Source organism: Sus scrofa, chromosome 6, assembly GCF_054392235.1.
Source record: "Sus scrofa isolate SSC_HxYL_T2T_F1_AM1 chromosome 6, Sscrofa_HxYL_maternal_Yorkshire_Landrace_v2.0, whole genome shotgun sequence".
Lineage (NCBI taxonomy): Eukaryota > Metazoa > Chordata > Mammalia > Artiodactyla > Suidae > Sus > Sus scrofa.
In genome coordinates, this window is record NC_139388.1 from 53,879,778 (window position 1) to 53,905,068 (window position 25,291).

At 55.5% G+C, this 25,291-nt stretch overlaps 3 protein-coding genes across 57 annotated transcripts in view; 2 read left to right on the forward strand and 1 right to left on the reverse strand.

Moving 5' to 3' along the window:
- Positions 1-1,787, forward strand: part of POU2F2 (POU class 2 homeobox 2) — a 96,923-nt gene extending 95,136 nt beyond the window's left edge. For 15 of the 26 annotated variants that reach the window (XM_084958606.1, XM_084958612.1, XM_084958613.1 and 12 more), the window contains 3 exons: positions 447-648; positions 789-862; positions 1,116-1,787. In XM_084958606.1, the coding sequence (XP_084814732.1) occupies positions 447-648; positions 789-862; positions 1,116-1,459 (620 nt within the window). In that variant the 3' untranslated portion in view covers positions 1,460-1,787. 26 annotated transcript variants of the gene reach the window in all.
- Positions 1,788-10,478: 8,691 nt separating this feature from the next.
- ZNF574 (zinc finger protein 574) lies at positions 10,479-22,220 on the reverse strand. 5 transcript variants are annotated; one of them, XM_084961002.1, is made up of 2 exons: positions 21,911-22,220; positions 10,479-13,450 (listed from the first exon to the last, which is right to left on the reverse strand). In XM_084961002.1, exons 1-2 carry the CDS (start codon positions 22,065-22,067, stop codon positions 10,737-10,739), a joined length of 2,871 nt encoding a protein of 956 aa, XP_084817128.1. In that variant the 5' UTR covers positions 22,068-22,220; the 3' UTR covers positions 10,479-10,736. The 5 variants fall into 5 exon arrangements, with proteins under 5 accessions (XP_084817128.1, XP_020950099.2, XP_084817131.1 ...); XM_021094440.2 differs by lacking the exon at positions 21,911-22,220 and adding an exon at positions 19,765-20,954; XM_084961005.1 differs by lacking the exon at positions 21,911-22,220 and adding an exon at positions 16,154-16,280.
- GRIK5 (glutamate ionotropic receptor kainate type subunit 5) overlaps positions 16,514-25,291 on the forward strand; it is a 61,008-nt gene continuing 52,230 nt past the window's right edge. For 8 of the 26 annotated variants that reach the window (XM_084960962.1, XM_084960964.1, XM_084960969.1 and 5 more), the window contains exons 1-2: positions 21,532-21,646; positions 25,030-25,136. In XM_084960962.1, the coding sequence (XP_084817088.1) occupies positions 25,080-25,136 (57 nt within the window). In that variant the 5' untranslated portion in view covers positions 21,532-21,646; positions 25,030-25,079. Of the gene's footprint in view, positions 17,023-17,425; positions 18,096-18,912; positions 19,042-20,670; positions 21,647-25,029; positions 25,159-25,291 lie in introns of those variants that run through there. The other 18 variants (XR_014806207.1, XM_021094431.2, XM_021094435.2 and 15 more) reach the window with 10 other exon arrangements.

Genomic DNA, 25,291 nt, shown 5'->3' on the forward strand with positions numbered 1-25,291 from the left:
CAAGGGCACAGCTGGGATGTGACAGAGCCAGGAATTGCTATCCTGGATGCCAGGCCTGAGTCTGGGCTACAAGCCCTATCAGCCTCAGTGCGCACAGCCGCACTCCCCGGCCTTGCCACTAGAGGGAGCCAAAGGGCCCTGTTTTTCGGGCATCCTTTTTTTTGGTACAAAAGGGGCTCCAAGGTGAGGTTCAGGGCTGGAGAAGCAGGGTGGGAGCACATGCTGGGCATAGGGCACAGGCTCAGTGCGTGGCAGCTGCTCTTACTGCGATTACTGTCACCGTGGCAGAGGCACAAACAGTAGCTGTGGGAAGAAAGGGCAGGAGGCCTAAGTGTGTTTTGATTGAGGAGAGGCTTCGGGACTGGGCAGGGAAGATAAGCAGGAGTGGACCTCGGTGGAGGACTAGTAGAAGCTGAAGTCTCCATCTCTCTGTCTCTCTCTGGCAGTTACTACCTTATCCTCAGCTGTGGGGACACTGCACCCCAGCCGGACAGCTGGAGGGGGTGCGGCCGGGGGCGGAGCCGCGCCCCCCCTCAATTCCATCCCCTCTGTCACTCCCCCACCCCCGGCCACCACCAACAGCACAAACCCCAGCCCTCAAGGCAGCCACTCGGCTATCGGCTTGTCGGGCCTGAACCCCAGCACGGGGTAAGTGGGCACTGCAGGTAGGAGAGAAGCAGGGTGTGGGGAGAAGCAGGGTCGCTGCTGCTTCCAGAGTGGGGAGCTGCACCCCCAATCCTGTGGGAGGGTCTCTGCCCCTGCTAATGCCTCTGCTTTGCCTCTTGCAGAAGCACAATGGTGGGGTTGAGCTCCGGGCTGAGTCCAGCCCTCATGAGCAACAACCCTTTGGCCACTATCCAAGGTGCGTGCTGCCTCATGTCACTCCCATCGTCACCAGCCCTGTCCCCTGGGGCCTCGAGCCCTCTCCATTGCTGCTCCAGCCATGCCATCCTGCCCCCGCTCACTGCATCGCTCGCCTCTTCATACCCATCTCACCTTTGGGGAAGGTGTGAGGGGTGCTGATGGGGGTCAGTGGGGCAGATGGGAAGACAGGGGGCACTGCGGGTGGGATGCTGGAAGGCACCCCCAGCCCAGCCTCTCTCTCTCCTCGCCAGCCCTGGCCTCTGGTGGAACCCTGCCCCTTACCAGCCTTGACAGCAGCGGGAACCTGGTGCTGGGGGCGGCTGGCGCGGCCCCAGGGAGCCCGGGCCTGGTGACGTCACCACTCTTCTTGAACCACGCCGGGCTGCCCCTGCTCAGCGCCCCGCCTGGCGTGGGCCTGGTCTCGGCAGCCGCTGCAGCCGTGGCGGCCTCCATCTCCAGCAAGTCTCCTGGCCTCTCCTCCTCCTCCTCCTCCTCCTCGTCCTCGTCCTCGTCCTCCTCCTCCACTTGCAGTGAGGCAGCAGCACAGACCCCTGGAGGCCCAGGGGGGCCCGAGGCAGGGTCCAAACCCGAGTGAGGGCCTGCCGTGCCTCCCCTCCTACTCCTCTGACCACCGCCTCTGTCCCCCACCTGGCCTGGGAAGAGGGCGAGGAGGCCAGTGGTGGGGGCGCAGAGGGTCCTCGGAGCAGGAGTGACAAGGGAGGAAAGATCAAAACAAACAAACGAAAAGAACAACAACAACAAAAACCAACCAACCAAAAAAAAGAAAAAGAAAAGAAACCAACCAACAGAAAAGAAAACCAAAAATAATCACAAAGAACCAGCTGCCCCAAAAGAACCAGAGGTGACAAAACAAAAAAAAACAACAAAAACAAAATCCCTCACCAAACCAAACAAACCAAAAACCAGTCTTGAGCCAGATCTCAATGTGCTCACCCTCACTGCTACGACACCAAATAAGAACCCCAGCCGGGGGCAGAGAAGCCTCGGCAGGGCGGACCTCACACAAGCCCCTGGCTGTGGGGCCAAGCCTCCCCGCGCACGCGCGCGGGGCCAGAGAAGGAAAAAGAGAATGTGCCAGCCTCCCAGCCCCAGCCCCCAGCCCTGGGCCAGCGAGGGCAGGGCACAGCCTGGAGCTGACAGGGTGGGCCCAGAACCACCCACGAAATATTCTTTTCCAGAAGGTGAAAGAGAAAGGGCCTGAACAACCTTACACCAAATATTCAGTAGCTTCATCCAAAGGATGTACAGTTTTTAGCGTTGTGCTCAACAGAATGTGTCCCTATCATGTGTCCCCTCTCCCTTGGCTCTCAGCTCTCCCCTCCTGGGCAGGGGGTCTCGCTTTAACCTCCTCCCTCCCCGCCAGGGGAGAGTTCAGGGGAAGGCCTGGGATGACTTTTCACCCTTTGTACCTCCCCCTTTTCCCTTTGAAGGGTGGGCTAGGCCGTTTTGCCAAGTTCTAGCTCTCACATGACCCCCCTCCCCCCATCCCCTCCTCTGCTCTGGCATCTTCCCCCATCCCTAGCCCATGGGAAGGTGGAAGTGTCAGGCAAGAGGGGATGAGGTGAGGGCATTCAAATTGTCTTTTTTTCCATCCTCGTCTGTCAGTTTCCCTGAAAAAAAAAAAAAAATTCATATTCCAGTGCCTATCCGTGGGATCCTTCACGTTCTTTGACATTGACCAGAAACCAAAAAGAGAACTCACCTCGCTCTTCCCACCCCGTACCCCTCCGACACTGGCAGATGCCTCTTCCTCTCCCCCTACACACGCACACACGCACACACGCACCCACGCACCCCAGTGGTGGGGTTCCTCAAGATGGCGTCCCCATCAGGGTCCGTGTGGCGGGGACAGTGCCATGACCTGTGGTCCCCATCCAAGAGGGCGCTGTGGTGGCCACCACTCCCACGAGACCTCCCTCGAGTCTTGGCTGGACCCTGTGTTTGCCCAGCCCTGGACGCATCTTCATCGACAGAGGAGAGACACTGCTGGGAGCCACCTTGCCCTCCTGCTATTGTGGAGGCCAACAAAGTTTTGAACCAAAAAAAACCCACAAAAAACGAAAAAACAAAAACAGAAACAAAAAACCAAACAAACAATAAATTAAAACTAGAAAAAGAAAGAATTTATAGATATATATATATTTAAGGGAAAGAAGACGAGGACTCTTCAAAGAAGAAGAAGGAGCCGCGAGGTGGAGCCAAGCCCCTGCACCAGCGGTCCAGGCCCTTGGTTCCCAAGGCGGATGGAAGGATGGATGCTTCTTTCTCTTCACAAATACCTCATGGACGTCGTCTTCGGGAAAGCCGCAGGGGGGCGGCTGGGGCAGGGCCTGCCCCTCAGCCAGGGTGGATGGAAGCGGGTGGGCAGGGCTGAGAGAGGGTGTCAGGGACAGGGGTGAAGAGCCCCCCAAGCTCCCCGCCCCCCCAATCAACTGAAAAAGCTTTAAAAAAAAAAAAAAACAGGAAAAAAAGGAATAAGAAAGCAAAAAAGAATGGACGAAGGAAAACTAACAAACTTTCGGGTGGTTTGATTCCTCCTCTGAGTTCTTTTTCTGTTCTCTTCCGTCTGTCCTGTCTCCTCCTCTTCTCTGTCTCTCCCTCTTCCTCTCTCACCTCTCAATCTCCTTCTTTCTGTGTCTCTCCTCAAACCAAAGTGTTGTTGTGAAGGACTCGAGCCATTGAAATCAGAGCAGCCCTCGGCCCTCGGCGGGCAGGAGCAGAGGGAGGGGAGAGCCCGGGAGCCGGGCAGCGCTGCTGGACACTCCGAGGAGAGGCAGACAGAGCCTCGGACGCCACCCTGAGCCCTGAGGCCTCAGCGTTCTCTTTCTTTCTTGTCTCCCTTCTCCCACCCGGGAATGAAACTGTTGGGCTGGGCCACGGAGGCAGCAGAGCCTCGGCTGTTTCGGAGGTCTTGGGGTGCCTTGTCTGGGCAGTGGTGGAGTGGCTGCCCCTCCCACCCTGGCACCGATGGGGCCTGGCCTGCCATCCACCCATCCTCGCCAGAATGTAAGCATCTCCGTTGAACCGACTCCCTGCCCTTACCCTACCTCTGAGTTTGTCCATTTTTATTTCCTGAAGAGAAGGGACTGGCAAGAGGGCCCGGGCCCCAGCCCAAGGGTGGACAGGGGGCCAGGGGCTCCTGAACAGATAGGAAGGACATTTGAGCAGAGCCAAGTGAAAGGAATTACAACCAAAAACCCCTCCGAGAAGACAGGCAGCATGGAAGGCATGGTGGAGATGACTCAAACAAAAACTGATTCTAGACCAAAAAAAGGAGAAAAAAAAAAAGGAAAAAAAAAAAAAAGAAAAAAAGGAAAAAAAAAAAAAAAAGAAAATCCAGGACTCACCACCACCCACTTCATCCTGCTTCCTCCCCATCAAATCCTGCCACCTGGGACCTGTCCTCCAGCCTAGTGTGGGAGGAGTGGGGCAGAGAGGAGTGGAGGAAGCAGGGGGCAGGGATGGGGCCGATGCCCTGACGTTGGTGGAGGGACCCCTGTGCAGCTGGGGTGGTGGGGGCCCTCCCCATCCAACCCCCATAACTGGGAAAAGAAAAACAAAAAAAGAAAATCCCTGGGAGGGGGAAAAATAACCAAATCCCAAGCTTTAACTACAGCTGTGAAACCAAATATTGGGAAGGGGGTGGGAGGGAGGGAGGGGCAAGTGTGCCCCAGGTCTCCCCCCGGGCCCCCTCCCCCGAGGACTCGAGATAAGGCACCAAATACCTCATAGAACTTTAATGTTAAAAAATGGAAACCAAATATCGTTGGCTGGGGGCCAGCCAGGGCAAGGGGCTGGGGGGCTGGAGGGAGGCAGGGTTGGGAAGGTGATGGGGGAATTCACGCCCCCCCCACCCCACCCCCGCCCTTTCCACTCCAGTCCCCCCCGTCTCGACTCCGGGAAACAAAACTATCTCATCGTTTTTATTTTGTGGTCTGTACAGAGCCTGTGTCCGTGTGTCTGTGTGCGAGAGAGTTGGGGGGCTGGAGAATTTTATGTGGGGTTGGGGAAGGAGACCCCAGGCCAGGCTCTGGGCTAGGTGAGATGTCTGAGGTGATGGGGGGGCAGGCACCTGGGCTAGAAAGGGTGATGAGTGGACTGGAGAAAGTGGGAGCCCTCTGAAATTCTCTTCTCCCCAACTCCGACCTCCTGCTTGAGGGAGGGACAGAGACAGGGTCGACCTAATGGTGGGCCTTTTAATTGTGCCAAAAAAAAAAAAAAAAAAATGCCAGTAACTAAAACACCTCTCTCTGTTCTCTTCTGGGAGGGTGGGGGCTGGAAATAGGGAGGCCTGGGGGGCGTAAGTGGGGGTGGGTGGAGATGAGGAACCCAAGCCCCTGTATGGACGGGGGCTGAGGTCAGTAGGATGGGGAAGGCTGTGGGTTTCTAGCACATCTTCTCCCTGGGGAAGGCCAAGAGAGGGTCTCCAACCCTGCACCCTGGGAAGCTGCGGTAAGGGACTAGCCATGGAGGAGGGGGGACCTCTTGACCTGGCTAGATTTCCCCACTCACCCCCGTCCCAGGGTGCCTCTCTCTCCCTTTAGCCCAGGGTAGGGAGAACTGAGTGAGAGTGACAGGCTGAGCAAGATTGAGACACGCGGGCCCCACTGGCCTCTGAGTGGGAAAGGCAAGTGCGAGAGATAAAGGCCTCCAAGAGAAAAAAGAAACAAACCAAAGATTTAACCATTAAAAAAAAAAAAAAAAAAAAAACCCACAGACAACTCCGCTACCTTTTTATACGTTGGAAAAAAAAGTGAAAAAAATTAAAAAATAAAAATTAAAAAAATACACAAAAACTCCAAGCTGCAGTTCCTTCATGTGGCTTGAACTTTGACCTCAGCAGTCTCCAAAGCAAGATGACGATGAGAAAGGCAAACAAAAAAAAAAAGGAAAAAATAATGTATATTTTTAAGTATTTGTCCTTGAGATGTTAGCTCCTTGTTAAACAAATACAAAAAGGAGAGAAAAATCCAGAGGGAAGTGTTGCTGGGACGGAGACAACTATTTACTATGTCTGTGACCCCTCCCCTTCCTCTCCCCTTTCCTTTCCTCTATCCCTGCTGCCCCTCCCCCAACCTGTCCCCCAAGCCCAGGGGCTCAGTATTTATTTATTTATATAATTGCAGGGTGACTGGGGCCCCTCTCTGGACAACTGGTAGAGAGGGCCTTTGGATCATGGTAGGGTGGGGAAGAGACAGGGAGTCTTTGGGGAAAAGCAGGGGCTTGATCTCTGTCCTCTCAGCCAGCTCCTTCCTGGCTTCTTATCCCACTGCTGCCACCATCACCTCCCAAATCCAAGCCTGCACTCGGGCAAGGGGACCACCTCCCCTCATAGAGATCTGCCTGACTCGACCCTTTCTGGGGTGGGGTCTCTTGCCCACTTATTTCAATGACCAGATGGGGATGGGGATGGGGGCAGGTGGCAAGTAGTGGGCAAGGGAGACCGAGAAGTGGCGTCGGGAGACTGAGCAGGCCCTGGAGGGGATCTGCCTCTCCTCCGTTCTCGCCACGTCAGCCCCCCCCCTCAGTTCTGTCTGACCCCTGTGTTGGCAGCCCCTTCCTTCCCATCCTGTACCCCTCCCTGTCTCTTCTCGTGGTAGCGGGTTAGCGTTTCAGTGTTCTTAACTCCAATCTGCTTGTTCATTGTACAATGTGCTTCTTTTAAGGCCCCATTTTTGTAACTTGAGTGTGTCATTCATCTGAACAACATCAAAAAATAAAAAATTAAAAACTGTACAGAGAGAAATGCTGCCTGCTCTCTCTTGGTCTCCTGTCTTGGGAAGGCTGGGGGGGAAATGAGAGTACGTGATGGGTGAGTGTGTGCTGGGGAGGGGAGGGCTTTACTTCTGTTCAGTACATGTTCAGAAGTAATGCCTGGGCAATTTTTTTTTTTCACCAATTAGAAAAAGAAGTCTTAAAATTTCAGATGAATTCAAATTCCTGAATTTAAATCTCAGTTCTCCTATTTTATAAATATGTGAGCTCCTTACAGCCCAACAGCGTTGTAAGAATTAAATGAGATGGTGTAAGTACCCTAGGACAGATCTCGCCAGCAGCCTTTGACGAATGACAACTATGAGTCAGGAAACCAGTGAGTAGTTCCATACTGCTAACCACAGAGGACTAACAAGATCCTTCAAAAACAGAGTTGAGGAGTTCCCTTCGTGGCTTAGAAGTTGATGATCCCAATTAGCATCCATGAGGATGCGGATTTGATCCCTGGCCTTGCTCAGTGGGTTAAGGATCCTGCATTGCCGTGAGCTGTGGTGTAGGTCACAGACTCGGCTCAGATCCTGCGTTGCTGTGGCTGTGGTGGAGGCTGGCAGCTGTAGCTGATTGGACCCCTAGCCTGGGAACCTCCATATGCCACAGGTGCGGCCCTAAAAAGCAAAAAACAAAACCAAACAAAAAACAGATTTGACCTCGAAGTTGTCTGGTGGTACATGGTACGTACCTACCTCCTTTTTCAGAACATTATCTCTCAAATTTTTGTGCTGATCTTATTAACTAAGATATTTGATAGGAGCAACTGTTTCACAGACCAGACCAGGGGCTGATCACTGCTGAAAATCAGAAATGGTGTCAATAACTGGGTTTTCTGACTGTTGTCAGGTCTTGTCACTCTTCTATCCTCTGATGTATGCCTGGCACAAAAGTGCTGGGATTCTGGCAATTCAATAGAGAGGGATAGAGGAAGAGGAGAAAGGAAGAGTAGAAAGGGCTTGATCATTTTGAAAGATAAAAAGAATTAGCACTGTAGTTTTGGCAAGATAGGAAAAAAAAGCACCTTTCCAACTCTCACACCAAGCCAATAGGGATGGGGGAGTGGGCTGGGATATTGGGCTGGAGGTTCAGAACAGTACCCCAGGAAGGTCATTTGTTCCAGCCCCTGCCTGTAGGGGGTGCAGTCAGAACCTTAGACCCAAAAGGTCTTTTGTCACCCAGGCCAGCCTGTAATAAGCACAAATGGCACACCTGGGAGCACTGTGGAGCTGAACTGGGCATCCACCTGTAGCTCCACAAATGTGCCCAAGGGCCCCACATGCCCTCCCCTGTAGTCATACGTGGGCCTCATGTTACCAAGAACATATTGTCACTTGAGGACTACTGTTCTGTCCCCTTGACAGTTCTGCTTAAGCAGCTGCCATATTCAACTAAAACCAAGCAATGCAAGGTTCTTAGGAATCTGCAGATCACCTGCATTAGAATTGGTGTGTTCAGGGAATTCCGGTCCCGGCCCAGTGGTTAACAAATCTGACTAGCATCCATGAGGATGCAGGTTCGATCCCTGGCCTTGCTCAGTGGGTTAAGGATCTGGTGTTGCCATGAGCTGTGGTGTAGTCTGCAGATGCAGCTCGGATCCCACATGGCTGTGGCACAGGCCAGTAGCTATAGCTCCGATTTGACCCATGGCCTGGGAACCTCCACATGCCAAGGCTGTGGCCCTAAAAAGCAAAAAGCAAAAAAAAAAAAAAAATTGGTGTGTTCAGGAGCTCCCTCTGTGGCACAACGGGATCAGCGGTGTCTTGGGAGCCGCTGGGATGTAGGTTTGATCCCCAGACCTGACACAGCAGGTTAGGGATCTAGCTTTGCTGCAGCTGTGACTTGGGTTGTGACTGTGGCTCAGCTCTGATCCCTGGCCCAGGAGCTACATGTGTTGCAGGTTGGCCAAAAATGACACAAACACACACACACACAAAATTGGTGTGTTCAGAATGCAGATTCCTAGGTCTCACCCAGACATGGTCTCACCCAGAGATTTGGATCCAGATTTGCTGGATCCAAATCTCTGGGGAAATTGCCTAACAGACAAGTTCAGGAACCTTCGCCTGTCCAACTCAAACCCCTGTACCTAACAAGGGTTTGATTAGTGCCATCTTCAGGATGGGAGTCTAAAGTTCTCATTAGACTTGCTAAGAAGGAATCACAAGAGTTCCCTGGTGGCTCAGTGGGTTAAGGATCCAGTGTCACTGCTGTGCCTGGGGTTTGATCCCTGGCCTGGAAACTTCTATGTGGGGTGAGCATGGCCAAAAAAAATTTTTGTAAATTAAAAGGAACCACAATAGAGGAAGGGTGATTCCCCCACCACTGTCACAGAGCTGCTTTTCTGCTAAAAGCATCTTTATCTTGGGGTCAACCAGAACCCTCAGGGTTTTTTCTTCCATTACTGTCCCTTGATTCAGCCTGCTTTTTATCTGGTTTTGGAAAGATAAGTCCTCCAATTATTCCAAGCATTTTTTGAAATGACTTTCTGGATGTTACAGCTCTTTCTTGAAAGAAGTCAGTTTGAGAATGAATCTTTTCCTGCAGATTAAGGGGGTCTGGCATGCTGGGCTAAGATGGCTCGAGTCCTTTCGCAGGGTATGAGGTTACTCAGAGATGGTATTCATGATCAACACTGCTTAACAGATGACTGCTCTTCTTCATGCAAGGGCTGTCAAGATATCAAATGGGTGAGTGCTTTACCTTTTTTAAAATGAGGAAAATAAGCCTTCATGCCTACTGAGAGTTACAGGACTGTTAAAGGGAGTTGAGAGAGAGTCTGGGTGGGCAGCTCTCAGGCTTCCCTTTCCCCTGGTTTCTATACACCTTCCCTTCACCTCTCATTAGCATTCTAATAAGAATTCTAATAAAAAGACTGGAATAATCTTGCGGGGGGTGGGGTGGGAGGGTGGCTCTTAGAGAGGAGACTAGCATTAAGAACTGACGGAGCCTTGCCACCAGTCACTCACCATCTTCATTCTCCACAGTCCTCCCCCAAGTATGCAGAAGGCAGCAGAATGTACAAGTATAAAGGTGATTAAACCAAATGAAACTGCTTAAATCCAAGCTCTGCCCTATCTTGGGCAAGTCACCTCACTGCTTTTGACTTCAGATTCCTTTCCTGCAAAATGCTCTCTTCAGGAGATCAGTTTGGAAGATTATTCCAAACAATGTAGGAAAATACCTGAGACAAACTAAGCAATTCAAACATCAGCCAGCCACCCAACCACTCCTCTCCCCACAACAGACATCTGTTGGCTGAACCAGAGTCTAACTTCCAGTAGGTGTTGAAGCACTTCCCCTTGTGAGGCTTCCAATCCCCAGAAACTTTTCCTAAGAATCTTCTCCAACCTCACAGCTGGGTCTCATCCCAGAAGCCACCTCTTCAATTGCCCTGGAAATCATGCCTTTCCCAGACCTGCATTTGCCCTCAGGGACCCACAGTGAGAAAACCAGATGGCCCTGGAAGAGACAGCTCACATCAGGCTAGTGAGTGGGGGCACAGTGGCGGAAAGAACAGATTTTCCTAAATGTTCCTGCCACCAGCAGGAACAGCTTCAGGTTTTTCTGTGGGGACCTCTAGTGGCAAGAGAACCATACTGGCCCCACCCATCACCAGAATGAAGTCCTTGCTCTCTGAGAGCCACACACCAGGCCCACACTCCAGGTCCTCCTCTTCAATTCAGCACATGTTTACTGAGCTCCTACTACTTGCCAGGCCCTGTTCTAGACCCTAGGAATGCAGCCATTGAGAGGTGAGGCCCAAGAAACCAGGGCTCACAGCTCCCAAAACTCTACCACCCCACCTGGCCAGGAGAGACAAAAACATGTAAATGTCCAACTCAGTCTTTATTGACTCTTTCACCCTGGGGCCACCAGTGCTAACAGGTGGGAGGGGGGCATCTTTATGCATTTCAAGGACTCCGGAGCACCCCCCTCAGAAGTGAGAATAAATCCAGTTACAGAACTTATATGGCAGTTGGGAGGGGTGGAGAAGGGGCACAGTATGTACAGGGAGTTAAAGGGATGCTGGAGAAGGTTCTTCAGCAACCAGACCTAGTGGTGCTGAAGAGAGAAACAGGGCAGGGTCAGCCGCTGATCTGGACCCCCTCAGCCTCAGCCAGCGGGTAGATCTCAATGGCCTCCACTAGGGGCAGAGCCTCCACTGCAGTCTCCATCACAGCCAGGCCGACAGCAGCCTCTGCCTCTGCCAGCTGCTGCCGCACAGCTGCCTGATGCTGCTGCTGGTGGGTCTTGCGGTGCTTCCATAGGTTGGAGAAGGAGCGGTAGCTCTTGCCACAGTCGGGACAAGAGTAGGGCCGTTCGCCCGTGTGAATGCGGCGATGTTCTGCCAGGCGCATAGAGATGGCAAAGGCCTTGCCACACACTTCACAGGCAAATGGCCGCTCCCCGGTGTGCAGACGCCGGTGGTCCTTCAGGTGGGTACTCTGGCGGAAGGCCTTGCCACAGTCTGGACATGGGTACGGCCGCTCGCCTGTGTGGATGCGCCGGTGTACCTGCAGCGACGTCTCTGTGCTGAAGAGCTTCTTGCACTCGCTGCACTCCAGGCCCCGGCGTCGGGCAGGGGCCGCAGGGGCTGCAGTGGCCGTGCCTCCAAGGGTTGTCGGGGATGCGACTGGTGCGCGAGCAGCCCGCGGGGCCCGAGGGGCTGGGGGCTCCTTAGCCAGGACCTCTCCAGGCCCAGCAGCTGCATGGGCGGCCTCATGTGCCTGCAGCCGAGCAGCCGAGCCCACTTTCTTGCCACAGGTGCCACACTCAAAGCGCCGTGGGGCCTGGGCAGCAGCAGCCGCACAGCGGTGCTCACGGAGCCGCAGTGAGGAAGGGAAAGCAGCACCACAGGAGGAGCAGCGGTGAGGCTGGCGCCCGGCATGGGCCACGAGCTGGTGCACCTCCAGCAGCCGGCGCAGCAAGAAGGAGCGGGGGCACTCGCGACACTTGTAAGGGTACTCGCCCGTGTGGTGATAGCGGTGCATGAGTAGGCGGTAGGGGCGGTGAAAACGCACGCCGCACTCCTGGCAGCGGTAGGGGAAGTGCTGGGCGTGCACCAGGCGGTGCTGCCTCAGCGTGGAGCTCTGTGTGAAGGCCTTGCCGCAGTCCCCACACCGGTAGGGCCGCTCCCCTGTGTGCGTGAGCCGGTGGCGGGCCAGGTTGGCAGGTGAGTTGAAGGGCTTGGAGCAGTCTGGGCAGGGGAAGGGCCGTTCACCTGTGTGCGTGCGCAGGTGGTTCCGCACATGAGACTTCTTCTTGAACATCTTGCCACAAATGCCACACTTATGGCGGCGTTCCAGTCGGTGCACAAAACGCTGGTGCCGGGTCAGCTGCAACGCCTTGCCAAATTCACGGCTGCACAGGAGGCAGCGGTAGGTGCCTGGGGTGGCGGGCCCTGCCGAGCTCTCCTCAGCAGCAGGGGGCTCTGGGGCCTCTGGCTCTCCAGTCTCTGCCGGAGCTGGCTCTGGGAAGCCGACGACAGGCTCCTCTGGTGGGACTGGTGTTGTGGGCAGAGGGACACCCCCAACCCCATGGGTACGCCGGTGATAAAGGAACTTGGTAAGGTTGACAAAGGTCTTTCCACAGGGACACGAATGCAGAGGGTTTGGGGTGTGGGCTCGCCGATGGGCCAGGAGGAGGGCCTCTGTGCCAAAGGCCAGGCCACAGTCCACACACAGGAAGTGAGACTCACTGCTGTGGTCTCCAAGGTGCTGGTCCAGACTGGAAGGGCTGGGGAAGACACGACTACACAGGGGGCACTTAAAGACACCCTCTCGGTGACTCCGCAGGTGCTGCTGTAGCTGGTGAGGGGAAAGAAAGAGCTGGTCACAGGCTGAGCAAAAGAGCTCCTGGGTGGCTGCTCCGCCTGGCTCTCCACTGTTGTTCCTCCGCGCCTTGCGCCCCCTGCGATCGCGCCCGACGGCTTCACCATTGCGCAGCTCATAACTGTGGTCAGAGGACGGCAGGGGATCAGGCTGAGACCCAGGCACGTCTGCAGGTGATGGGGTCAGAGTCTCCTGCTGCTGCAAGGCAGGCTCCTCAGACTCTGGGGCAGGAGCAGGGAAGTGGGTGGCCTGGTGCTCCAGGAAGTCAGCTGGCAGCTGGAAGAGCTGGGAACACTCAGAACACTTGTAGAGAAGCAGCTCCACCTCAGTCACCACCTCAGTGGTGGTGGCAGCAGCAGAGGGTACAGCTGCCCCTTCCCCACCTTCCTCTGCCTTGCGGTACGAGTGCTCCACAGCCACACGGGCCTGGCCCACAGGGGACCCCAGGACAACTGGGGACCCCAGGACAACTGGAGCTGGAGGCTTAGTGGGAGTGGCTCGGAGGTGCGTCTGCCGGTGGCTCAGCCAGAGCTCCTGGCTGGCAAAGAGAGCCTTGCAATCCACACACTCATAGTGGATAGTACTGGAGCTCAGGGGGGGCGCCTTGGGTGGTGGCTCAGCGGGCACTGCCTCCTGGGGTGCCATCATCTTCAGGTGTAGCTCCTGATGCTCCAGGAGCTGGCTGGGTGACATCAACAGCTGCCCACACTCCAGGCACTGGTACTGGCTCTCCTGCACCAGGGTCTGATAGAGGCCGGTGCCAGAAGCTGCCTCTGTGGCCACAGTGACTCCAGGGTCGGCCACACCCACCAACTCAAAGTGCTGCTGGGGCACATGGGAGTTCTGATGCATGAGCACCTCCTCCAGGGATCCATAGAGCTGGTTGCACTCAGAACAGACATAGCGGTGCTCAATGTACAGGACCGTTTCTTCTGACTCCTCAGTCATGATGGCGGCAAGACCCTGGGCTGGGGGAGGTAAGGACAAATCATGTCTAAACCACTGCTTCCTAGTCCTTCCCAGGGACAACTCTTTCCCTTTATCATCCCCCTACCAAAACCCCAGATCAATTTCCCCCTCTAACTTCTTGCTTGCATATTTCCATTCCCACCCCACTTCCTAACAACCATTCCTCCCCACACAGGAGTAGCAAGCACAAAACCTTCCCAGCAGATCTACCCGAGTCTCACCTCTCAATCAACTCGCATCAAACTCCACCTGCCTGATTCTTGCAACCTGTCCAATCCTTCATTATAATGCCTCACAGCTGGCCCAAGGCCCCACACAGGAAACCATATCCTCTTCTCCACTCAGACTTCCTTCCACTGATTCCTCACCAACACACTACCCATCCCTAGCCCCAGATGCCCAGGAGTCCTTACACAGGCCCCAACGACCCACTTCTCCAAGCCTGTTTCTCCTCTGCTCCCACCCTCAGGTTCTCTTTTTACCCCCCAACCACTCAAACTGCCCCAATGTTCTGCCACTTTCAGCACCTTCTCAAGGTACAATCCCCCTCCTTTGCACACAACCCCTGCCACCCACTAACTCTCTCCCTTTGGTGCCGAGGTTCCTCATGTCAAACTGTCCCTTCTCCTAATACTTTTCTCACAGTGGCCTATCCCATTTCCACACCCAGACCTTTTCCAACTTGACCTCTTCGTGATTCCCAGTCTCCCCTCTTCAAATTACTTAACTCTCTCTACAAATCAAGGCCTTGTACCCCAACCCTAAACCCCTCTCCACAATCCCCAGGCCCATCTTCACAAAAACCTAACCCTTTCTTCATACTCAGACCCTTCCCACCATCCTAACTCATGCAGCCAGGGCAGCCACACCTTTCACATTAATTACCTATCTCTTTTGTACAGTGAGACCTCATCTACTATTCTAATTCCCTCTGGGGTACCCAGACCCCCCGCCCATACTGACTTAAACCCAGCTTCTTCATAGACAACCACCTTAGACCATTGAGGTATTCCTGGAGCCTTTCTTCACATTTTCTCCTTCCTCCCACCCTAACCCATTTTCAGATACCCACATCCCTCTTCCTTATAAAAAGACCTACCCTTGCCCTCACTCACTACAAGGACACCCTGAGCCCCACCCCCTCGCATTATTAACCTAACCTTTTCTTCTTTACAAAAAAAGACCCCAACCTCTCACCCTAATACACTGTAGAATACCGACACCCTTCTTCATACTAACCTAAGCCCCTCTTATTTGCAAAAAGACCCAAACCCACCACAACCCATTCTGGGGATGCTCAGACCACCTCTTCACATCAAAATTCCTTCCCTCAGGGCTCCTGTCGTGGCTTAGCAGTTAATGAACCCGACTATCGTCCATGAGAACTCAGGCTGGATCCCTGGCCTCACTTAGTGGGTTAAGGATCCGGCATTGCTGAGGCACAGGCTGGCAGCTACAACTCCGACTGGACCCCTAGCCTGCGAACCTCCACATGCCATGGGTGAGGCCCTAAAAAGACCAAAAAAAAAACACCCTCTTCTCTGCAAAAACGTGTCGTTCCCCCCCCCCCCCAACACACTCTAATCCAATCCAGGAATGTCCAGACTACCCTTCAAAATGGTTTAACTCCTTTCACACATACCCCTCCCACTGGTCCAAATCTTATTAAGAATACCCAAACGCCTCTTCTGAAGAACCCCTCCCCCCACCATCCTAACTGGATAGATAGCCAGATCCTTCTTCCTCACACCCAGACCCCTCTCACCAGTCTATTACTCTGGGGCTACTGGATCCTCCCCGCCCCTCCTTAATACACAGACTTCTCTCACCACTCTCGCCCTCTCCATGGATCCCCAATTCCCATTCTTCACCTTGACCTAATTCCCTGTACTTTTCAGAAAGACTACCTCTACTCAGCTCATTCTATGGACACTAGATACCAGTTTCCCATAACATAACCCTTCTTTGCAAGAGATTCCTCGCAACCCATTCCAGGGGTACCCAACACCCTCACCACTTTAGTTTAACTCCTCTTCGCATTAATACAACCCTATTCTTCACACTAAGACCTCTCTCTAAAACTCCCCCCAGACACATCCATTTCCTAAATTCTTTTCACACTAAGCCTTCTCATTGGTTTAACCCTTCCAGGCATAGCCAGATTGTCTTTTTCCTTTAACTTAATCACCCCTGCTCCACCCCTAAACCCCTCCCTGGCCACCCAACTGCCCTCTAACCGTCCATCCTCCTCCACCCTCCTTCGGTCCTGGACTGTCCCATCCCCAAACCCTTTGCCGAGTACTCCCTGGAGCCTTGGAGACCCTCCTGGGGGCAGCTTTAACACCTCCGTTTCCACCCAGGTCCCTGCCAGCCCCTAGCCCGAGTCCCGTCCCTCTTCACTCAGCCCCTCCCACGACTCCAGCCCTCTTCGCACCCGCCGCCCCGGCCCGCGCCCGACCTCGCGCCCCGCGGGCCGTTGGTACCGCTCCGCCCTCACCTCCAGGCGCGCGCCCCCCTCTGGCCCTCTGAGCAGGCAAGGTGGCAAGAGTAGGCCGCGGGGGGGAGGTTCGGGAACCCGGCCGGCCCTTCGGGCGCCCGCCCGCACTTACCTGCCTCCGCCGTCTCGCACGGCCCGGGCCCGGGCCCGGGCAGCCGCTCCCCTGGCACGGCCACCCTAGCGCTGCGCCCTCTCTAGCTCCCGCCGTCCCCTCTCGTCTGCTCCGCAGCCTCGCTCTCGCTCCCAATCGCCCCCAGCAACGCCCCTCCCACCTTCCTCTTCGGCCGCCGCGCGGATGGCCGAATTCGCCCAATCATCGCCCGTCTGGCCCTTGCCGTTCGGCCAATAGGCGCTCACGTCTTCGAGCCTTGGACCAATAGTATGGGGCATCGGTAGTCCCCACGCAGCGCCCAGCCAATCCTCTAGCGATGTACCCTCACCGGCCGCCCCCTCCCCCCCGTGCCCGCCCTCTTACGCCCCCTGAAGGATGCTCCTCCTCCACCCCCTCGACTCTGCTTGACGGCTCGAGATGGGAGGGCAGCGCGGTGACGTCAGACGGCGGAGTGGTGCTTTGGGCGCCATCTTGGGGGCTCCAGGCGGAAGGCGCGTTGCGGGGGAGGGGGAAGTGGGGGAAATTGAGGCACGCAGCACCGGGAGGCCGGGGGCAGGGTAACTTGAGGCGCAGGAACCCCGGAGGAGCGAAGGGAAAGAGTGAAGTACCCACCAGTCACCGCGAGGAGAGAGAGAAAACTAGCTTCAATTGCACGGACGGAGAAAAAGGGGACGTCAAAGGTCCAGACTCACTTCGTTAGAGAATAAAGGCAGCGAGAAGGGAGGAAAGAAAAACCGAAAGACCTTGGTTCGGAGGGGAGAAGAAATGTCGGAAGAAAAGCAAGGAGAGAGGGAATCTGAGAGAACAAGGAGAACCTAAAGAATAAGGGAGGAAATGGGAAATAGAAGGAGAAAAAGTAAAAGCCGCGATGGGCGGTTTTGAAGAAACGGGAAATGGGGGGGGTAGATGACCTGAAGGACAACCAGGGTGAAAACCTGAAGGAAGTGACCCTGTAACGCCTGGTCTGTATCCTCCTTACTTCCCTGGTGCCCTCCTTCCAGGCCTCCAGGGCACAGGGAAGGAGGAGTCCCCATGTGTCGAGGGGCTCAGACCCTTCCAACTCACCATCCCTTTCTGGCCCTCAGGGCCTTAGGAACAAGTTGCCTCAGCTCTCTTGTTTTCAGAGCTATTTTCTAAGGATAGGAGAGCAGCAAAAAATTAACTTGTTCTAACTGCCCCCCCTCCCCCCTCCCGTTTCTCCTATAAGTAAACTGAGTCTAGAGGAATTGGTCATTTACCTTCCTGAGGCCAAAAAGCTACTAGGAGACCCCAAACACCAAGTAAGACCTAGGTCTGACTCCTCAGCCATCACATTTATTATGTTTTTCAATTAGATTGTAACTGGGTGTCCTAACTCGCTCCTAGATTAAACTCAACACCATGTTCATGTAATTAGACCCGACTTCCTGGATTGGAATCCTGGCCCTGCCACTTCCTTGCTCTTGTCTTGGGCAAGCTGACTTCTCTGTGCCTCAGTTTCCTCATCTGGGACATAACAGCCCCTGACTCATGTGAGTCAAAGCTATGTAAGAGTTATTTTTATTAGGGCCTCAAGGAGCCTGGTAGCAACAACTAAGCCATCCTGAGTGCATTATAACTTGCAAAGTATGCTCAGTGCTTTCCATGCATTATTCGTTTTAATCCTCTCAATGACCCTAGGAAGGAGGAACTATTGCTCTCGCTTTGCAAAGAAACTGAGGCTCAGAAATTAAATAACTTGTCCATCATTAGGAAGAAACAGAATTCCAACCCAGGAATTGACTCCTGGGTCTATACTCTTGGTGCCCAGGCTCTGCTGCTTGGCAGGTGGGACGTGCAGAGTGGCATTCTAAATACATGAATTCAAAAAGCAGAGAAAAGTTGGTGGTAATCAGTTAACTCTAAGGTTGGTAATCTGGATTTGCTCTCAGGGTGAAGTCACCTGGGACAGGAACGTGAGCATCTGGAAGCTAGATTTAGGCTTTGACAGGCGCCATACCCTCAGGCAGATTCCCTCTCCCACTGAGGCCTCCTTTCTCCATTTAAAAATGAAAAGGTGGGAGTTTCTGTCATGGCTCAGTGGTAACCCAACCTGACTAGTGTCCCTAAAAATGAAAAGGTCGCTCAGTGGCAACCTGACTGGTATCTACAGGGAGGTGGGCTCAGTCCCTGGCCCTGATCAGTGGGTTAAGGATCAAGGATCCGGTGTTGCCATGGAGCTGTGGTGTTAGTCCACAGATGCTGCTCGCTGCTCAGATTTTTTTTTTTTTTTTTTTTTTTGTCTTTTTTTGTTGTTGTTGTTGCTATTTCTTGGGCCGCTCCCGCGGCATATGGAGGTTCCCAGGCTAGGGGTCCAATCAGAGCTGTAGCTGCTGGCCTACGCCAGAGCCACAGCAACTCGGGATCCGAGCCGAGTCTGCAACCTACACCACAGCTCACGGCAACGCCGGATCGTTAACCCACTGAGCAGGGGCAGGGACCAAACCCGCAACCTCATGGTTCCTAGTCGGATTCGTTAACCACTGCGCCACGACGGGAACTCCTCGCTGCTCAGATTTTGTGTTGCTGTGGCTGTGGTGTAGGCCGGTGGTTTACAGCGCCAATTTGACCCCTAGCCTGGGAACTTCCATGTGCCACAGATGTGGCCCTAAAAAAAAGACGAATAAAAATAAAATGAACAGGTGAGGGGGAGGGATAAATTAGGAGTTTGGGGTTAATTACCTAAATTAACAGATAACCTACAAGGGAAGATAATCTGAAAAAGAGTATATGTATAATTGAATCACTTCACTGTACACCTGAAACTAACACAGCATTGTAAATCAACTGTATGTCAACAACAAGAATTTTAAATGTAAATCCATACTTCACAGAAAAACAAAAGAAAAAGAAAATGGAAGGCTCTGGCTTGGCTTGTCAGGCCCCTTTCTGCTCCACCCTTCTGCTTGGACTTCCCAGTTTATCTGGATTGACTGGATCCCTTCACTTCAGATGATATAAGGGTAAGATGAGGCCTGCATCAGTTTTTCTGGAGGTGGTGGCACAGGAATAGGACTTCTGGGACAAGTTCAATTTAGAGAGAATAGGCATTTTATGCTGGAGTCCCTGCATAAGCAAAGGCCTAAAGGCCAGGGCAAGTGAGTCTGGACTTTCAGGCCCGTTGAGGGTGGGTGTTAGGGGCCCAAGTATGATGAGGTGTATGCAGAGTTGGAGGTCCTTCAGGGTCAGGCGTATGTGTCAGACATACATTGGGGATGCCCACATGCCACCTGCAGAGGGCCTCCCATGTCAGGTCGGTGTGACAGTTGCCATGTGCCAAGTGTGTGTGTGCATGCACGCAAGGCATTTGGTCACGTGTGCTGGGGGCTGCACGTGAGTGTGTCCGTGTCTCCGCCCCATCACGAGAATTGGGGGTGGTGGTGAGTCACGGACTCAGCCTTTAGCGCCAACTGTCATGTTCCTTCCCCCCAAATTTCATCCCCCACCCAGCCGTGCACCACCCACCCCCACTCCAAGATCTGTGTCGCTGCTTCTCTCCTCCATCCCCCTGCCCTGCTCAGCACTCTGCGAGAGGGAGGGTGTCTCCCACTTCTGCTGGCTCTGCCCTTCAGCTCCTTGCCCTTTTCTACTGCTTCTCTTCTCCTTGGGTGGCTCTTCTCCCCACCCACTCATCTCCAGGGGTCCCAAGGATTTCTCTCTGCATTATGGAGAATTCCCATACTCACCTCCCATCCCTTCGCCTCCATGGGGGCTACTTCTGTTTCTGGGGGCTTCTCCTTTCTCTCCATGGGCAGGCTGCTCCTGCCTCAGTGGGCCCTTAGTGTCCACATTCTACCCTTGTGGGTTTCCTGGTGTCTGTGGGCCTCCCCTCATTTCCAGGACCCTCTCCCACTTTCCTTGGCCCCCCTCCCTGTCTCTGTGATCTACTGCCTTGTTCCCCTGTCTGTGGGTCTCTCCTCCTGTCCATGGTTTTCTGTTACCATGGACCGCTCCCTGTGCCCAAGGCGTGCTTTCTGTTCCCATGGGCCTCTCTCCATCTTCCTGTGGGCTCTGAGTCCGCGAGCTGGCCTTGTCTCTGAGGTCCTTAGCTTATGTCTGTGGTCTGCTCCCTTGTCTTGATGCCTTTCTTGCCTCTGGGCTTGTCCTTGTCCTTGTGGGGGTTGTGGACCTTGGTCCACCTCTGTGGCTCTTGATGGCTGTCTTGCTGTTTCTCTGCATTTTTCTTCAGCTCTGTAGCCCTCTCCCCTCAGCTCCATGGCCTTCTCCTTAGGTCTCCCAGCCTTTCCTGTGCCCAAGGGCTGCCTGGGCAGGGCGGTGGCATGGTGTGGTGGAGGGGGTGGCCCGGGGGTGGGCCCTCTGTCCGATGCAGCGCCTTCCCCTCATCAGCATTCTCCTCGTGCCCCCCCCCCCCCAGTCAGGACCAATAAGGCTCCCTCTCCCAGGGCTCCCCTCCCTCCCTCTCTTCTCTCTCTCTCTCTCTTTCTCTCTCTCTCTCCTCTCTCTCTGTCTCTCTCTCCTCTCTCCTCTCTCTCTCCCCCTTTCTGCCTGCCTCCCTCCCTTCCTCCTGCCCGTCCTCCTCCCTGTCTCCCTCCCTCCCTCCTTCATCTCTCTCCCCCGCCCCCCTGCGCTCCAGGACCCAGCGCGGGCGGCAGGCGGGCAGGCAGGCGGTGGCCTCAGAGGGGAGAAGGAGAAGTGGTGGCGGCGGCGGTGGTGGCGGTGGCAGCCAGCAGCAGGGAGGCAGGCCCAACTGGGAATCCGGAGCCGGCTGCCGCTCCTCACTGGGGACCAGGAGTCCGTGGCCAGGCCCTTCCACTGAGGCCCTGCGCTGGGCGCCCCCAGGACACCCCACCCTCCTCTGCCTTCCTCTTCCACCTGCTTCTCTCCATCCTCCCCTCCCTCCTCCTCTCTCTCCTCCCCACCTCCACCTCTCCGGCCCCCTGGTCAGCGGCGGCGGGTCTCCCAGCACCCATCCTTGCCAGCCCTTCCACTCCTCAGCCTCTCCCCACCCCCAGCATGCTTTCCCGAGGGGGCTGAGGGCTTGAGGACTCCAGGCCCTAGCCTCATCAGGGCAGGGCTAGGGCTCCAGGGGGGAGGGGGGAAGGGGTGGCCCCCTCCCCCCAACACACCCTCCCCTCCCCCACTTCTCCTGATGGCCGGCTTCCCTGTCTCCACCCAGTCCTCGCCCCCCGAGGCCCCCCCAGGCAGGCCTGGCTAGGGGAGGGGGCGGGGGCCCTTGCCCGGGCCGGCTTCCCCCTCCCCCGGCTCTGCCTGTGCCCCCTCCCTTGCGTTTTCACCTTCCTCCCTCCTTTCCTCCCTCCTTCCCCTCCATTTGCTCCTTCCCCCTCTCCTCTCTCCCCTTCCCTCCTCCATTTTCTCCTTTCCCCTTCCTCCCCTCCTGGCCCGCCCTCTCCTTTTCCACCTGTCCTTCCTCCCTGCTCCCCAGGAGCCCCCGTTTTGGATTAGTTGAGGGCCACCGGCGGAGGCGGGGGAGGGGGCCCCCGTGGACTGCCCTCTCCCCCCGCCCCAGCCACACCACCCAGCGCCAGAGCGTCTCCCCGTCGATCCTCGGGCCTCGAGGGAGCCCAGCCCTCCGTCCCACCAGGATCCGTGAGTGTCTGCAGGCGGGGGTGGGGGTTTGGGGGGCCGGGGCAGGGCCTGGGTCCTGGAAGCCTGGGCTCATGGCAGCCTGGCCACATTCCCCTGCTCCCAAGACCGGCAAATGCCCTCCCCCACCAGGGCCTGCCCTGCACGCTCCCGCTCGCAGCCTCCATTCCCCTCGGCCTTCCTCACCCCTTCCTCTGGGTACCCGGCCCAGCCTTGCCCCCACCAGCCCCCAGCTCGTGGGCTCCTGAGGGGCCGACTGGCTCTTACTTGCGGTCTCACTCCTTTTCCGGGACTCCTGGCAGGTCTCCGCCCTTGCTTGCTCCAGCCTTGGTCCCATGGTGACCGGCTCTGCTCTCTCACTCTGTTTCTGCCTCACCTTTCCTCTGAGCTTCAGCCTTTCTGCCTGCCACGGGCCCCATCCCATCTGCTCACTATCTCTTGGAAGTGTCTTTCCGTTTTTGAGTCTTCATGTGTCTCTTGGGTCTTTCTCTGACTCTGTCCAACTTCTTTCTCTTTGCTGTTAGTCCAACCCTTTCTCAACATGTCTCTGTTGCTCTCTCAGAACTCCCCTGACTCCCGTCTCTCTCTCTGGGAGGATCCCATGCCCGCTGCAGCCCTCTCTCCACTGCCCTCTGTCCGCTGTTCGCTTTGCATGTGCCTCTGCTCACCTGTCTGCCTCCCTCACTAACTCTGGGCCTGGAGTCTCCTTCTCTTTTCTGCGTTCCTCCCTCAGAGCCACCCTGAGTCCTGCCTCCTCCATCCCTCTCTCCTTAGCCACTGCCCCCCTCCATGGTCCTCTTTGCCTTTTCCTTGCAGGTCCCCCCCATTCTCTCTTCCCACTTCTGCGTTCCTCCGGTTTCCATTCCTTGCCTGCCTTGGGGCTTGCAGGCTCTGGGATGGACCCCACCCCCCTTCTAAGGTGCTATGAGTGGATGCCCCTCTGTGTAGACCCCCACCCCGCAGTGTGGGCGCTTGCCCTGGCGCCTGCCTGTGCCCCGCCAGGTCCTTCCCTCTTCCTCCCGCATCCGTTATCGCTCCCTGACTCTCACGCCTTCTCTCTCATGGTTGGAAGTCCATCTCTCTCTATCTCTGTCCCCTTCTTCTATAGAGAAGCTGCATGGCTCTCATGTACGTTTTTCTCCCTGTTTCTCTCTCTTTCTACCTCACCCACAGTTTTGCAATTCTCTCCTACCCACAGTTCTTGTACCTGTTAATTTTTTGCCCTCTCTCTCATCCCATTTGCCTTCTCGCCTTTGCAGTCTCTCTCGCTTGCCCACTCCTCTGTCTTCCTCCCCTGGCAGGGCCCTTTCTGCTCACTCAGCTGCTGTGTTTCCATCTTTATCTGGCTTTGCCTGAGTCTCTGGGCCCTGGGGGGCTCAGTCTTGAGTCCCTGCTCCTCTCTCTCATGCTCTCCGGCTTGTCTGTCCCCTTTGGTGTCTTACTTCCAGGCGATGTCTGTGTGTCCTCTCTCAGTTAGCCCCACTTACTTCCTTTTGGTCTGTCTTTCTATCTGTGCCTTCCTGTGCCTCTGTGGCTACCTGCTGCCCCCAGTCCTGTCCCTGCACTATCTCTTTCAGCTTCCACCTGTGTCTCCCACCTGTGGGTCCCTGCCCTCTGGCCTTTGTCTCTTTCTTGGTCTTTTTGTGCTCTAGTCTCTGCTCCTTGATTTGCCTCCAGAAGTCCCTGGTGTCTTAGGCTGACCCCCTCACTCCTGCCTTTCTAGCCCTGCGCTCCACCCCTCCCTGCTGTCATTTCTCCTTCTGGGCTCTCCCTACTTCCCTTGCTCCTCCACCCTTGACAGGTCTTCACCTTAGATGGAAATTACAGTCTATGGCCCTGAGCTGACCAGCATGCCCTTCCACCCCCAGCTTGTCTTTCCCAGCAGTCCCAGGAGAGAGGGGACTTGCTCAAGGTCACCTGGGCGTCAGAGGCGGAGCAGGGACTGACGAGGCCTCCTGCTGCCCTGGTCTAGGGGTTTTCTGGCTGCAGGGGACAGTCTGAAGTGTTGCATTGTGCCTCTACCCCCTATGAGCAGGTTTCATTGGCCATCTCATTAGCTTAAGAGCTCCTTCCCTGGGGGTGAGTGGGCTGCAGGGAGCCCCACAGGCTCCCCTCCCTGCACTCCAGGCCTCTCAGTAACCCTTTCCCGTGGAAACCCAAGTGTCTCTCCCCTTGAGGCATGGCCCTTGGCTGGGGAAGCTATGCATCTAGCCAAACTCATCCCTGCCCAGGGGTCACCCCCCAGAAGGCCGGGGCACCTGGAGCAATGGTGGGGAGCAAAGACTCACCATCTCCCCCTAATATTCAGCTCCCCCAGAGCAGGGGGGCTGCAGTTTGGCACCTGCTTTGGCAGACAGTGCACCCCTGCCTTACTCACTCTGCCCTTCCAACTCTCTCTGGTGGCATCTCAAGTGGGTTTGTGTGTTCTCTCCATTCTTTGTCTTCTTGTTCTCTTCTGTGTCCCTCCTGTGTCTTGATTTCCCTCTCTCCTGCCTGCCAGCTCCCTCCCTGTCCCTGCCCTGCCCTTTCTCCTTCTCCCTGACCCCTATCTCCCATCTCTTCCTTTTTTCTCTCTCCTTGTTCTAGCCTTATCTCCCCATAACTCTCCTCCTGTGTTTCTTTCTCTCCATTACTACCCCCATTCTCTTGTCTTTGTATTATTTTTTCATTCCCTAATATCTTGGCATATGTTCCCTTCCTCCTTTCCTGAGTCTTTTCATATCCTCTTCACCCGCAGCCTTTCTTTCTCTTTCTCTCTTTACTCTTTGTAAATTTTTCTTTTTCAGCCCCTTAGGTGCCTTGGGTCAGTCCACCTGTCTCTATCTGTGTGTCTCCATGTGTCTTTCTCTTCCCAAGTTTCCTAACTCCCGGATATTCTCCCCTCCAGACCCCGGATGTCCAGGCCTCTCTCCCCGTGGAATTGTGGGAAGCAGGGACGTCAGGAAGGTGGCAAGTGAGGCCTGGGGTGGGGTTGCCTAGCAACCTCTGCATCCTCTCCAGCCGATTTCTGTTGCCTAGTAACAGCTGCCTGCCCAGAGACAGTGGCGGGACTAGTTGGGGGTGGCACTTCCTGGTTTCCTATTGGGGTGGAGATGGTCCCTGGAATTTGCTGTTACCTGAGAGTCTTATCCTGCCTCCCTCTGGTTTTGGTGGCTGTGAACATTCTCTGGCAGTGCTTTTCCCACCCAGTGCCGAGTGCTGTGAGCTTCTCCCTGTTAGTGCTCCCCTGAGTCTGAGCATCCCCCCTCAGCGTGGCCCTCAGGGCCCTTCAGAGCTCACCAACAATGTTCTGATCTCTGTGGTCACCACTCCATCCAGCAGTCCACACGGGGGTTCAGATACCCCTATGTCAGCACTCACCCCATGGGTTGGGGGTCTCCCTGCAGGTGGCGAGTGGGGGCCGCGGCAGCTGCGTCCCCATGAGGAGGGGAGGAAGATGCCGGCTGAGCTGCTGCTGCTGCTGATTGTTGCCTTCGCCAGCCCCAGCTGCCAGGTGCTCTCATCACTGCGCATGGGTGAGGCCCTGCAGCCCCCCGCCCCTGCCTCCTCGCAGACCCTCTCACCAGGCCCCGGGGCTTTTCTTGGGGCCTGCTCATCCCTTGGGACCCAGGAATCTGGGCCCCAGCCCAGCAGCCCCCAGCTCCTTCC